The sequence below is a fragment of the Gallinula chloropus genome (assembly GCF_964237585.1).
Source record: "Gallinula chloropus genome assembly, chromosome: 27".
In the NCBI taxonomy this organism is placed as follows: domain Eukaryota; kingdom Metazoa; phylum Chordata; class Aves; order Gruiformes; family Rallidae; genus Gallinula; species Gallinula chloropus.
This window is the reverse complement of record NC_140112.1, coordinates 738,928-752,123: the sequence shown is the minus strand read 5'-3', so window position 1 is coordinate 752,123 and position 13,196 is coordinate 738,928. Positions and strand designations below refer to the sequence as shown.

Here is a 13,196-nt window from a genome sequence, read left to right as displayed (position 1 = left end):
TTAACCCAGCAGGAGGTGTGAATGGGGCCCTCCAAACCTGTGGGTAAACACTTAACACACTCCTGCTGGGCGTATCAGGATGGTCCTTTTACAGATGGGGAAACTGAGTCAGGGAGCTGGTTGCTCAGGGTGACTCAATCAGGATGCACTGGTGCTCAGGGAGAGGAAAGAAGTGCTGATCCATCCTTTTGGTCCACACTGTGACCAGGATGGACCAGGCTTTGAGCACCCTTGTCTAGTGGAAGGTGTCCCTACAGGGGGGTTGGAACTAGATGAGCTTTATGTTCCTTTCCAACCCATGTTATGATTCCATGACCCTCCTCCAAGTGCTGACAGCTGTGCTGACCCATCACCAAAACATGGACCTGGGGGCTGGGTGAGACCACCTGGGGGCTGCACTCACCCTGTATATCCCTTCCTCCATGGCAGCCTCCACCATGGCTCTTTCCAGCTCCTCCTCTGCAGTCAGGTCCCCAGAAATGGCCCGATGGATTTCAGGAGCAGCTTCTTCTTCAATGCTCCTCAGCCCAGCCTGGTGGGTAGAAGAAGGGAGGGAGGGAGGGAGAGAGGGAGGGAGGGAGGGAGGGAGGGAGGGAGGGAGGGAGGGAGGGAGGGAGGGAGGGAGGGAGGGAGGGAGGGAGGGAGGGAGGGAGGGAGGGAGGGAGGGAGGGAGGGAGGGAGGGAGGGACGGATGGATGGGTGGGTGGATGGATGGGTGGGTGGATGGATGGGTGGATGGGTGGATGGATGGATGGATGGATGGATGGATGGATGGATGGATGGATGGATGGGTGGATGGATGGATGGGTGGATGGATGGATAGGTGGATGGATGGATGGGTGGATGGATGGATAGGTGGATGGATGGGTGGATGGATGGATGGATGGGTGGATGGATGGATGGGTGGATGGATGGATAGGTGGATGGATGGGTGGATGGATGGATGGATGGGTGGATGGGTGGATGTGGCTTGGCCCCTGCACCACCCCTCTTGCTTTGGGCTTTGGAGAAGGAAACATGATGAGGAGTCCTCACCTGGTAAGCCATGCTGTCCTGTCAGCTGACAGGGTGGCCCTGCAGCTGACTGGGCTCTGTGCTTGGTGAAACAGTCTCTGGGCTAACACTGTCCCTCAGAGGGGCATGCTAAGGGTTCCCTGACAAAGGGTTGGGCTGGAGATGCTCGAGGGGTAGCTGTGCCACTGTCCCTGATCTGGAGGTTTGACATGAGCCTAGCTCTTTTAACTTGCCTTCCACCTTTGGGGCTTGGTCTTTTAGCCCTATAAGGGATTTCCTCCCTCTAAGATCAAGAGAGGCTGGGGACATCCCAGCTGGTCTGAGCAGGTGCATAAATGCTCTCCCATCCTGTCCTCACAGCATCCTTCAGGGCTGCTGACCAAGCTTCTCAAGATCAGCCACACCAGCCTGATGATGCACCAGGCAGTGAGAGATGTTACGAGGAGCACCAGGCACACAGAACCACCTGTAACACTTCTAGGGTGAGGAAAGGGAGAAGGCCCTGGCAATGGAGAAGACTGTGTGGGTAAGGACCAGGATGAGCAGCCTTTGGTCCAGACACTGGTCTGTGGTGGGGGTTTCCAGGCCTCAAAACTGCTTGGTGAGGCATCAGGCCCTGCTGAGCCCCCTCTGCAGCTGAAGTCAGTGGGGAAGAGAGTTTCCAGAGCCACCTGGAGACTAAGCTCACCCTCAGCAGTTGGAATGCTCATGGCCAGTCCAGTGCTGGTTCCTTTGGGGCCACCTCATTTCCAGAGCCTGAGGCACTGAGGTCTCTACGTGTCATTGCAGATCTGTCTCTCTAACTCACCCTGGACTCCTCACCACATCCTTCCTGCCCCCAAGAAGGCTCAGCCCTCCCAACACCACCCACACACTACCAACCTGGATCTCCACTGGGTTCTTCTTGGGTCGGTACCCATAATACTCCTCCTGGCGCTTCATGAACTTCCTGAAATGCTCTTGGATGAGGAAAGTAGCATAGAACTTGCCCACTGTCACCTCATCATCTGGAGGGGAGGAAACCAGCCTGACAAAACTGCCCATCACAAGGCCCTGAGTTGGGGGAGCAGCTGGGATGCCAGCCAGGGGATGCTCTGCTCCTCTGGGAAGGGCCAGCAGGTGACTTACCCCCAATGGGTGGGATGACCTGGTCCAAAAGCTTCATGCTGGTTCGCTTCCAGATTTTTTTGATGATGGTCCTGAGCTCCTCGTTGGCCTGCTCAAAGTTACCTGCAAGGAAAGGGAGCAGGACAGAAAAGAAAGGATGTAAAAACCTGGCCAGAGCCCTCTAAGGTGTGACAGCTCCTCCCCAGCCACCCCCACCCAGCAAAAACGAGCTTTGTAAGGATGAGGCTTTGATTTTAGCAATTTTAGAGTCAGACCTAGCAAAGGGGTGGCCCATTAGTGCCACTCTATCTGTTCTGGTGCTCAGCAACAGATTTTAGCCTCCTGTTTGGTGTTCTCATGGGCTTCCCCATTCCCACTCACCTGCAATCCCAGTCCTCATGTGTGCTCCAAGATCTCCTGTGGTCCTCTCAGGGCTACAGAAGGTACTACAGGAGGTACAGGGCTACCTGTACTGTGCTTGATGCCACGTTCCCCACCCCAGCTAGAGGGAAGCACCCATGCCATGCTGCTGGAAGACTCCAACCCCAGTGACCCAGCACTGCTCAGCTTCACCTACTGCTACAGCTGGCTGCCCCAGCCACATTGCTGCTGATGTGACACTGCCTAACCCACAGGCACAGAAACAAGCTGGTGTGGCCTCTTCCCAAAGGAGGGCTTTGCAAACCATGCTGCTGGCAAGGAAGAGGGTGAAAGAAATGCCTTCCCAGCAGGGCTAAATTCAAAGAGGATCCATCCCCTTCCCTTCCAGTCTGAGATCCTAAACACGTGGGGAAGTGCAAAACTGGAGCAGAGGGTGCTACACAGGGGAAGTGGGAGATCAGACACTTAACAGTGTGGGAAGGGAGGCCAGTGGCTGTGCATCGTGGCAGGGATAGGAACTGGGTCAGAACCAGTCCTGAGCGAGTGAAGTTATGCAGCTGGGGTGGCATTGGTTCACTCTTCAGCACTGCAACACACGTGCCAGCAACTAATCACAGAATCACAGAATCCCAGGGGTTGGAAGGGACCTGGAGAGCTCCTGGGGTCCAACCCCCCTGCCAAAGCAGCTCCCCAGCTCATATTGCACAGGGCGGCGTCCAGACGGGGCTGGAATCTCTCCAGAGAAGGAGACTCCACACCCCCTGGGCAGCCTGTCCCAGGGCTCCCTCACCCTCACTGGGGAAAAGTTCTTCCCCATCTTGGTGTGGAACTCCCTGTGCTCCAACTTGCACCCATTGCCCCTTGTCCTGTCCCCACAGACACTGAAAAGGGGCTGCCCATTTCCCCTGCATCCCATACTGAAGATATTTATAACCATTAATCAGGTCCCCCCTTAGTCTTCTTCTCTCCAGGCTGAACAGCCCCAGCTCCCTCAGCCTTTCCTCACAGGGGAGATGCTCCAGGCCCTTCAGCATCTCTGTCCCTCCTCTGGACTCTCTCCAGGAGATCCCTGTCTGTTTGATCCCAGGGAGCCCAGAACTGGACACAACACTGCAGGTGGGGCCTGAGCAGGGCAGAGCAGAGGGGGAGGATCCCCTCCTGTGACCTGCTGCCCACACTCCTCCTGATGCCCCCAGGATCCCATTGTCTCTCTCAGCCCCCAGGGCACACTGCTGGCTCATGGCCACCCTGTCACCCACCAGGACCCCCAGGTCCTTCTCCACAGAGCTCCTCTCCAGCAGGTCACCCCCAGCCTGTCCTGATCCCAGCAGTTATTCCTTCCCAGGTGCCAGACTCTCCACTTGCTTTAGTTGAACCCCATCTGGTCTCTCCCTGCCCAGCTCTCCAGCCTGTCCAGGTCTCTCTGGATGGCAGCGCAGTGTCCTGTGTGTCAGACACCCCTCCCAGCTCTGGATCACTGGGTACTTGCTGAGGGTGGGTGCTGTTCCCTCATCAAGGTTGTCAATGAAGATATTAAACAGGATCACAGCCTGAGCAGCCCCATGCATGTGCCCATGGTCTCTGATGCACTCAGATAATTAATAGCATGGAACTGAGGGTTGCACCATGGGGTCTGGCCCCACAGGCAAGTGCCCTGAGGTCCTTGGGTGCAATGGGAGAGTGGTGTGTGACCAGCATCCTGCAGCACAAGGAGAGGGTGTCCCCATCAGGCTGCAGAGTCAGGCAGGAGCATCACTTACCCTCTGTCTTGATCTTCAGGGCTGTCCTCACCAGGGCAAAGAGGGTGGCATTGAAGGTGACGGTGCCATCGCTGTTCAGGGGCATGTTCATGCACACCAGACGCTGCAGAGCAACCCAAAACCTGTGACCCCCCCAGGCAGCAGAGCAGGCTGACAGCTTCCTGCAGACACACAGCCTGGCCTGGCCACCCAGCAGCCACACTGCCTGGGGAGAGGCTCTGTTTGGGGCACTGAGCTGGTGGCCAAGGAGCTTTCCCAGCTCTACCCACTTTCTGCACCACGTGGGTCAGGGGTGGCAACATCACCCATCCTAATCTGCCAGGGAAACCAGACCAAGCTGCAGGGAGAGGTGGGTTGGGTGTGTGGAACTCACCCAGCCTATGGGGCATGAGTCCCAGGGGAGAAAATCACAGAATCCTTTAGGTTGGAAAAGACCTTTAAGATTATCAAGGCCAATGGTTAAGTCAACACCTCCAAGCCCACCAATAAACCATGTTCCTAAGTGCCAGCTCTACAGCTATGTGAAATCCCTCCAGGGATGGTGACCCACCCACTTCCCTGGGCAGCCTGTCCCAGGGCTTGGCAGTCCTTTAGCTGAAGGAATTTTTTCCTAACATCCAATCTAAACCTCCCCTGGCACAACCTGAGGCTGTTTCCTCTTGTCCTGTCACTTGTTACTTGGAAAAAGACAGACAACCACCACACCACAACCTCCTTTCAGGTAGTTGTAGAGAGTGATGCTGCCTCCAATGAGCCTCCTTTTCTCCAACAGAGAGATGGGAGTCATTCTGCATTGCACTGCACCCTCCACAAAGTACCTCAGGCTGCCACCAGGCACCTGAAGATCAAACCTCTTAATGAGTTTGCCCAAGAACAAGCCCAGCTGAGGGTTTGCAGCAGGGCCTGAGCCTCTGCCCATGTGGTTTACACATAAGCCTCACACAGGCCCCATATTGGTGCAGAATGAGCTAAGCCAGGAAAAGCATATGGATGCCCACAGAGCCAGTGTTTTCAGCTGCCTTGGAAAGAAAATTCCACAGCCCAGTTGGTGAGGCTGGTTACTCAGGCCCAGCACTGCTCTCCTGCACCAGATGCAGATGTGGGGCACTGCAGTGTGGCTTGGGAGTCCCTCTGCACTGAAGGCTCCAGGTCAGGCAGGGATAAGCCTGCTGGTGTCATCTCCCTTGGTGTGGGGGGAATAAAGGCAAGTCCTTATCTTCAGGAGCCTGGAACACACCAGCTCCATGGAGGCTAAGGACTCTCCTCCTCCCCAGCACGCTCCCCTCTGTTCAGTGTGAGAAGGCAGAGCAGGCATGTGAACCCTGCCACTGGGAAGCTGGCTGGATTGTCACCCTCATCATCCTTGGGGAGAGGACACAGAGACAGCCTGGGGAAGGTGCCCCTGTGCCTACACCCCCCTGGCAGCCCCTGGGTCTTGGCTCTTACCTTACAAGCGACACGATGTGGGCAGAACTTCCCAAAGCCCAGGGGAGGCTGGATACGTCTCAGCAGAGTCACTACATCCAAGTGTTTGATTCTGCCCCTGCAGAGGCAACAAACTGCATCAGCAGTGTAGTGGCAGACATGGGGACACTGGTTCAGTCCTTGCCCAGTGGGAAAATCCCTACATTTCCCTGTGCTCCTACTGGGGAGAGCAGCAGTTTCCCCCCTGCAGTGGCCAGCAGATAAAGGCATCACCAGGGTGGATGATGACAGTAGCCCTGCTGAGAAGGACTTGGGGATTGTGGTGGATGAGAAGCTTGACATGAGCCAGCAGTGTGGTCTTGCAGCTCGTAGGGCCAATGGTATCCTGGGCTCCATCAGCAGAGGGGTGGCAGCAGGGACAGGGAGGGGATTGTCCCTCTCTGCTCTGCCCTGTGAGGCCCCAGCTGGAGTCCTGTGTCCAGAGCTGGGGCCCCCAATACAAGAAGGATGTGGAACTGTTGGACAGGGGTCAGAGGAGCCACAAGGATGCTCAGAGGGCTGGAGCACCTGCCCTACAAAGAGAGGCTGAGGGAGCTGGGCTGGTTCAGCCTGGAGAAGAGAAGGCTGTGGGGGGACCTCATTGCAGCCTCCCAGTCCCTGAAGGGAGCTTATAAGCAGGAGGGGATTCGACTTTTTAAAAGAGCAGATAATGGGAGGACAAGGGGGAATGGACTAAAGCTAAAGGAGGGAAGGTTTAGATTAGATATTAGGGGGAAGTTCTTTGCAGAGAGAGTGGTGAGGGGCTGGAACAGGCTGCCCAGAGAGGGGGTGGGTGCCCCATCCCTGGGGGTGTTCAAGGCCAGGTTGGCTGGGGCCCTGGGCAACCTTGTGTAGCTGGAGGTTGGTGTCCCTGCCTGTGGCAGGGGGTTGGAGCTCTGTGACCCTTGGGGTCCCTCCCAACCCAGACCAGTCTATGATTCTATGATTCTATGAGGAGCCTGGAAGTCTCATGTCCTCAAGCATCCTGCTGGCTTGTATCAACCCTGGAATGCGCTGCCAGGTTCACATCCACCTCTGAGAGGCTGGAATCTAACGCAGTCCTCCAGCTCCCATGTCTCAGGGCAGCTCACCCCAAACTCCCCTTGGCCCATCCCCTCTGTGCCACTCACCCCCTGCCACTCACTTGGCCTCAGGATCGTACTCAGCCCAGATCCGTTTGAACTCGTCCAGGTGATGGGGCCCCAGGATGGACCAGTCCCTGGTCAGGTAGTCAAAATTGTCCATGATGACAGCAACAAAGAGGTTAATGATCTGTCAACAGAGGAGTGGGGGTGAAGGACACAAGTTGGGGCAGGGCCAAGTACTCAGCAGGTCCCTGGGCAGAGGGACAGCAACAAGGAGCAGGGCAGCACTGCCCATGGGCCCTGGGAAGGGAGGAGGAGCAGCTTGGGTTCCCCTGGAGCCAGGTTGCTGTGGGTCACCCTTGGTAGAGATGGGTGAGACTGCAGCAGGCACAGGGCATCTCTTCCCCTCCATCCTTGGAAGGGTCAACATGGACATATGTGGCTGGCAGCACGTGGGGGCTGTGGGAAGGAACTCACAGAGCATCCTGGGCACCCCAGGAGTGGGGTGTCAGGCTCACAGTAGGGCTGGGGGATGATGCCCCTAGGCAGGGGGGTGCTGTGGGCCCAGCCCACAAGGCTAACTGGGTGCCAGGGGCTGGGCTGGGTGTGCCAAAGGGAGCCCTGGGGGATGCAGCGTACCAGGAAGGCGCAGAGCATGTAGAAGCTGATGAAGTAGAAGTAAGCAAAGCCTGTGCCACAGGTGTACTCCTCTCCCTCTGCAAAGTCTGACTCAGGGTCACACAGCTTGCCATAGCTGCAGTCCAGCAGGATCTCCTGCCAGGCCTCACCAGTCGCACACCTGGGGAGAGGAGATGCCTGCTGGTCCCTGCCCATCCTGCAGAGGAGCTGGGAATGCAGGGAGGGCTGTAGCCAGCCCAGCACATGGGAGAACAGGCAACCACTGGGAAAGGAGCCAGCAGGACCCTGGGCTTGTGCTGGTGCTGCACAGAGTCTGCTATTGGAAGCTCCAAAGTGAAGCATTGGGGAAGCTCAGCTTGGGCTAAGCTCTTGCTTCTCCTTGAGTTTCCTCAGAATCCACAAATTAAAATCCAGCCTGGGAAGGAAACATTCAGAATAGAAACCCCAAAAGTGCCCCTTTCATGCAGCTCAGACCCACCAGACCAACCAACAGCCTCTCCTGAAATGCTGCCACTGCTGCAAAAGATTTGTCTGTAGGGCAAAAAAGAAATCAGCTGCAGAAATGCTGGTGTCCTTCATGCCAAGCTGGTGGGTTCCCATGCCAACTCTGAGCCCAGCTCCCTTCTGGAACTGCCAACAAGATAAGACTGACCTGAAGAGCAGCAGTACAGCTTGTGGAAAGGTTTGGAAATTGTTGTTTCGGTTGATCTGGGTCCCATCCACCATGGCAATCTTCCCAAACATCTGAAAATCACATTGTCAGGTCCCCAGCAGCCTTTCTCAGGCACCAACCACCCTCCAAAGTACCCCTGTCCCTGAGCTCCTCTTGTGTAACTCCACTTTAGTTGTCCCCTAAAAGAGACTGAACCCAGGGTGTGGGTGCTGTTGGGGTCATGAGATCTTTTGACAGTCCTGCCTGGGCTGAAAAGGCCCCTGTTAACCCTGCTCTTCCCCTGGACCATGGAGACAAGGTCTTAGGAACCAGGCACAGGCACTGGTGACTGTGTATCTAGCTTGACTCTCAAGGTGCTGCATGCCTTGCCTTGCCCTGGCTGCAGCCTGGGGATGCGAAGAAGCTGCTGGGGCTGAAAGCTGCCTGCATCCCAGGGTAGAACAGTCCCATCGTGTGGGAAGTCCCAGGGAGGGCCTGGCAGAGGATCTTGTTCCTTTCTGGCCCTGATCCTATCAGGCTAAGGTCATCTGTTCAAGACCAAACCCCCCCTGTGCCTCTCACCTGCATCCCGATCACAGCGTAGATGAAAAAGAGCATCACGATCAGCAGGGCTACATAGGGCAGAGCCTGGGACAAGAGGACCATGGCTTGTGTGAGACACCAGCCCAGCATGACAACCACCCAGGGACAGGAGGACAGGTCTAAAGGGGACAGCTAACCTTCTGCCTGTCCCTCTGATCACCCTCCCACCGGTCTCACTCTGCCATTCTCATGCATGGGAGGCTTGTGCCCACCCCCAAGGCAGCACTGGATCTCTACAGCTGGGAGGCAGGTTGAGCACAACCCAGGGCTGAGGGAGCTGCCTGGGGAGGTGTGCTGAGATGCTGCAGGTTGCTCTTGAGCTACCTCCACTTGGTGCAGAGCCCAGCTGTGCTGGGACCAGGGCTGATGGACCCTGCCAGCTTGCTCAGACCAGCCCTGACACATGGTGGTGTGAATCAGGGAGACCTCCCCTCCCAATCTTCCCACCTACAGGCAACGTTCTGCTTACACAGCACAAGACCCTCACCCAGTCTGGGGCCAGCAGCTCACTTTCTCTGCTCAGTGAAGACAGACTGCTTGCCCAGCTAGCCTGAGGATCAGAGCTTGATGCCTTGATGGCAGCTCAGGGCACATGCTTGTTTAGGAGGGGACCACCCTTCCTAACATACCTGGAAGGACTTGATGAAGGTCCAGAGGAGGGTCCTGACACCTTCCCCCCTGCTCAGCAGCTTCACCAGCCGCATCACCCGGAAGAGGCGGAAGAAAGTGATGGAGACGCGGGAGTTGTCATCGGAGTCCTGCGGGCAGAGCACAGCGCTGGGAGGGCAGCTGGTGCCTCCAGGCAGGCAAGGTCCATGTCCTGGGAAGGAAGGGAAAGGAGATTCCACTCCCCAGGCACCACTCATGGTGCACACAGCCCTTGCCTGCAGGGAGGACCAGACTGCAAAGGAGATGTGGTGGCATTTTCCTTCCCAGGGGGTTCATCCCCCTCCCCGGCCCCATTGTCTCATTCCTCTGCTTGGGGATGGCTGGTGATGGGCATGAGAGCAACCCTGTTAGCTAGGGGGATGGGACACTGCAAGGACAAGGCATGCTGTCACACAGGCTGGGAGAACTGTGCTGTTCACTGCGTGCCAGACAGAGCCACCAAAGGACAGACTCAAGTCCCTCCAGGCTCTTGTCCAGCACACACACCACAGCACATGGGATGCTCCCACCTCAGGGCCAGTTTGTAAGGTGAGCTGTAGGTCAGGCACCAGGCACGTGGAGGGTTAATGATGGCTGTTCAAACCCAGAAAGGCTGGTTTGAGAATGTCCCAGCAGGGCTTTCTTGAACCAAAGGAGGACCTGAAGGCAGGGTAGCTCTGGGTGAGGTGTGCTTCCTGGTGTCATCCATCACCTCAGGGATACCTACTCTCTTGGGGTGGCTGCAGACCACCTTTGGAGTGGAAAAAAAGCCATGTCCAGGGCTGTGGGCTCCTGGGTTCAGGGTAGAATAGGCAGACAGGAGGGGAGCCAGCAGGCACAGTTCCTGGGCTCAAAGGGCCAAGTTTTGTCTGGCAGCACCTGAGACATCAGCAGCTGGAGATGCTGTGGGCTCCATCACCTGCTCCCTTGGTTGTTCCAGCACAACACAGCTGCAGCCCCAGCCTCTGCCACCAGAAACCAGGAGCAAACCCTCCTGGCCTCCACAGGGACTGTTTATCCCGACTCCATCACTGCTTGGGATGCCTTTCCCACTGCCCTCTCAGCCTCCCAGAGCTTTGGCTGCTGCCCCTAGATCCCCTTCATTCTCACCCCCCCCCCAGCCCACTCACTCCCAGCTATTTCAGGGCAACAACCCATCTGTAAACACCCCTCCCTTCAGCTCCAGCTCCCCTAGGATGGCATTTCTGAGTTCCCAAGGCTGCACTGGAAAACACCAGCTCCTCTCCCCACCCCTCTTCAGTTTGCTTTTCACTCTCCCAGTGCTCAGCACCTGCCCAGCAAGCCCAATGGTGAAGAACATCTCCTCAGCTCCAGTGCACCTTGTCCCCACTGCCAGGACCTGGGCAGTCCCCAGTGAAGGCCACTTTGCCCTCTGCAATTCCCAGCACCAGGGTCCTGGGATCCCTGGGAAGAGGTTCCAGCACGTGGGACCCTCCAGCCAGCCCCTCCACATTTTCAGAGCTCCTATAGGAGTTCCTATGGGCCAACCCAGGGCTCCCCCACACTGCTGCACCCCTATTGGGGGGGGAGGGTCTCAGTCACCAGTGCAGGGCTGTGCTCACTCTGCCCTGCCAACACATCAGGCTGGCAGACATGGGACCCCTCTCACAATTTCTCCAGCTAACAGGGTCAGAGGCTGCAGTCACACAGGTCTTGGACAGGGTGATGGGTAGAGGAACCAAGGACAGCTGTCTTGCTCTCCAGAGCCAGCTTTGTAGCTGCTCCCCTCAGGTCAGATATCCCACTGGTGGGATGGTGGAGAGCAGGGCTGGGCCAGCAGATGAACCCAGGAGAGCTGGAGCACAGCCCAGCATGGGAAAGCCGGTCTATGGCGGGGTGTCTCACCCCAAATCCCTCTCAGCAAGGGGAAAGCTGCCCCTCAGGGTGAGCAGCTGGGTCTGGTGTGTCCTAGTGACATGCAGCACACATGCAAACCCTGGCCATACTGCACACTATGGCCAGGGGCAGCAGAGGGGAGAGGGGAGCACGGCAGGCACATGCAGCTGATATTTACAATGCCATCACAGCCGCCGCCAAGGCAGTACAATCCACCACTGGATGCAAGAACAGTCTGTCAAGAGAACAAGAGAGTCAGCAGAAGTGAGGCAGGAATGAGAGGGAGGGAGGGGAGGAAGGGTGGGTGGTTGCAGAAGACACAGAAGGAAGGGTAAGATGGAAATTGGGGAAAAGAGAAGGAACAAGGGGGAAGGACAGGGTGACACATCAGCACTTGGGCTCACAGGGTGATAAGGGGCAGAGGCTCACAGACAGGGTGACAGGACCTTTAAGGGGCAGAGGCAGTGGATGGATGGCCAGGGAAACATAGTGATCATGAGGGACTTACCCACATCTGCATCTCACCTGCTGTGACAGCTGTGTGTGGGGCAGGGCTGTGTGAGCAATGACAGCTGGGCTCAGGGCTGTGTGATTTTGTTACCTCTCATGGACATCCCCAGGCCAGCCCCAGAGTTGTGGCAGGTGGGATCTGGAGGCAAGCTGACCAGCTCCAGCCAACCCATGGCTCCTCTGTGACAAGCTGGTCTCAGCACCCAGGTGAAACTGGTGCAGGTTTGCTGGGAGCAGGCACTGACACTCACTCACTGACACTTGTAGCCCCATGGGAGAGGGCAAACCCCTGCCTGGCACTGTTCTCTCACTGCCCTGGCACTGTTCTCTCACTGCCCTGGTCTGCACACACAGCTCACACACATACACAACCTGGTGAGGCTCCTCAAAGCTGCCCAGAGGCACACGCTCCTCTCCTCAAGGAGCCCAGGATCATCTGGGGCAGGGGGACCCTTCCCAGCACAGGCACCAACACCTGACTCTTGGTGATGTGGCCCAAGCCCTGCACAGACCAGGTCCTGCCAGTGGCTGCAGGGAGCTTTGGGTGGGCTGGGGTCAGCTCTTGTGAGGGGGCTGAGCTTCCAGGGCTGGCCATAGCAGGAGTGACACAGCAGCATGGGCACTGACAGCCCCCTGTGCTTCAGAGCTTGGGGTAGCACTGCCAGAGGGACCCCCCATCCCTACTTCCTTCTTGCCCCAGACCCCTCAATACTCCCTGGGATCTGCAGGAACTCAGTGACTGAACAGCCATGAAGACCTGTCTGTGGTGGCTTTGCAGAGGGGCCCCTGAGAGCATCACTTTCCCCATGGGCTCACCCTGACAGACACACAGACATGAGGGAGGAGAAGAGACCCCCATGGGCTCACCCTGACAGACACACAGAGACATGAGGGAGGAGAAGAGACCCCCTTGGGCTCACCCTGGCAGACACACAGACATGAGGGAGGAGAAGAGACCCCCTTGGGCTCACCCTGGCAGACACACAGAGACATGAGGGAGGAGAAGAGACCCCCATGGGCTCACCCTGGCAGACACACAGAGACATGAGGGAGGAGAAGAGACCCCCATGGGCTCACCCTGACAGACACACAGACATGAGGGAGGAGCAGAGACACAGACAGAGGACAGACTTTGCAAACCAGAGTCGTGTGTCTGGGTGCCACCAGGAATGGCTCAGCAGCTCTGAGGTGTCACCCAACACCCCTCCACCAGTGGTGCAGGCTTGTTTTGGGAAGGCCACTCTCCTGAAAGCACTGTAGCCCCCCCAATGGTCTGCCAAGCCAGCAAGGCATGTATGATGGGTACAGTGCTTACAGAATAGCTCCTGTGGACCAGAGGACCCACCTCTCAGCAGGGAGGACACTTACCAGAAAATCCCCACCTACTGCAGGGCCTTGAGCACCCTTTGAACTCCATTTCCCAGTGACAAGGTGGGGAAGGAGGTAGTGCACTGGGAAATGGTACCCTGTGGGAAA

The 13,196-nt window shown here is 57.1% G+C and overlaps 1 protein-coding gene across 3 annotated transcripts in view; it reads right to left on the bottom strand.

Moving 5' to 3' along the window:
* The window catches only part of CACNA1S (calcium voltage-gated channel subunit alpha1 S), a 45,304-nt gene that overhangs the window by 3,249 nt on the left and 28,859 nt on the right, over window positions 1-13,196 (bottom strand). For all 3 annotated transcript variants that reach the window (XM_084276078.1, XM_084276079.1, XM_084276080.1), the window contains exons 29-39: window positions 11,389-11,445; window positions 9,335-9,463; window positions 8,685-8,750; window positions 8,103-8,194; window positions 7,451-7,610; window positions 6,871-6,998; window positions 5,709-5,805; window positions 4,263-4,365; window positions 2,143-2,244; window positions 1,897-2,021; window positions 404-532 (exon numbers count right to left, since the gene is read on the bottom strand). In XM_084276078.1, the coding sequence (XP_084132204.1) occupies window positions 404-532; window positions 1,897-2,021; window positions 2,143-2,244; window positions 4,263-4,365; window positions 5,709-5,805; window positions 6,871-6,998; window positions 7,451-7,610; window positions 8,103-8,194; window positions 8,685-8,750; window positions 9,335-9,463; window positions 11,389-11,445 (1,188 nt within the window). The remainder of the gene's footprint in view (window positions 1-403; window positions 533-1,896; window positions 2,022-2,142; window positions 2,245-4,262; window positions 4,366-5,708; window positions 5,806-6,870; window positions 6,999-7,450; window positions 7,611-8,102; window positions 8,195-8,684; window positions 8,751-9,334; window positions 9,464-11,388; window positions 11,446-13,196) is intronic.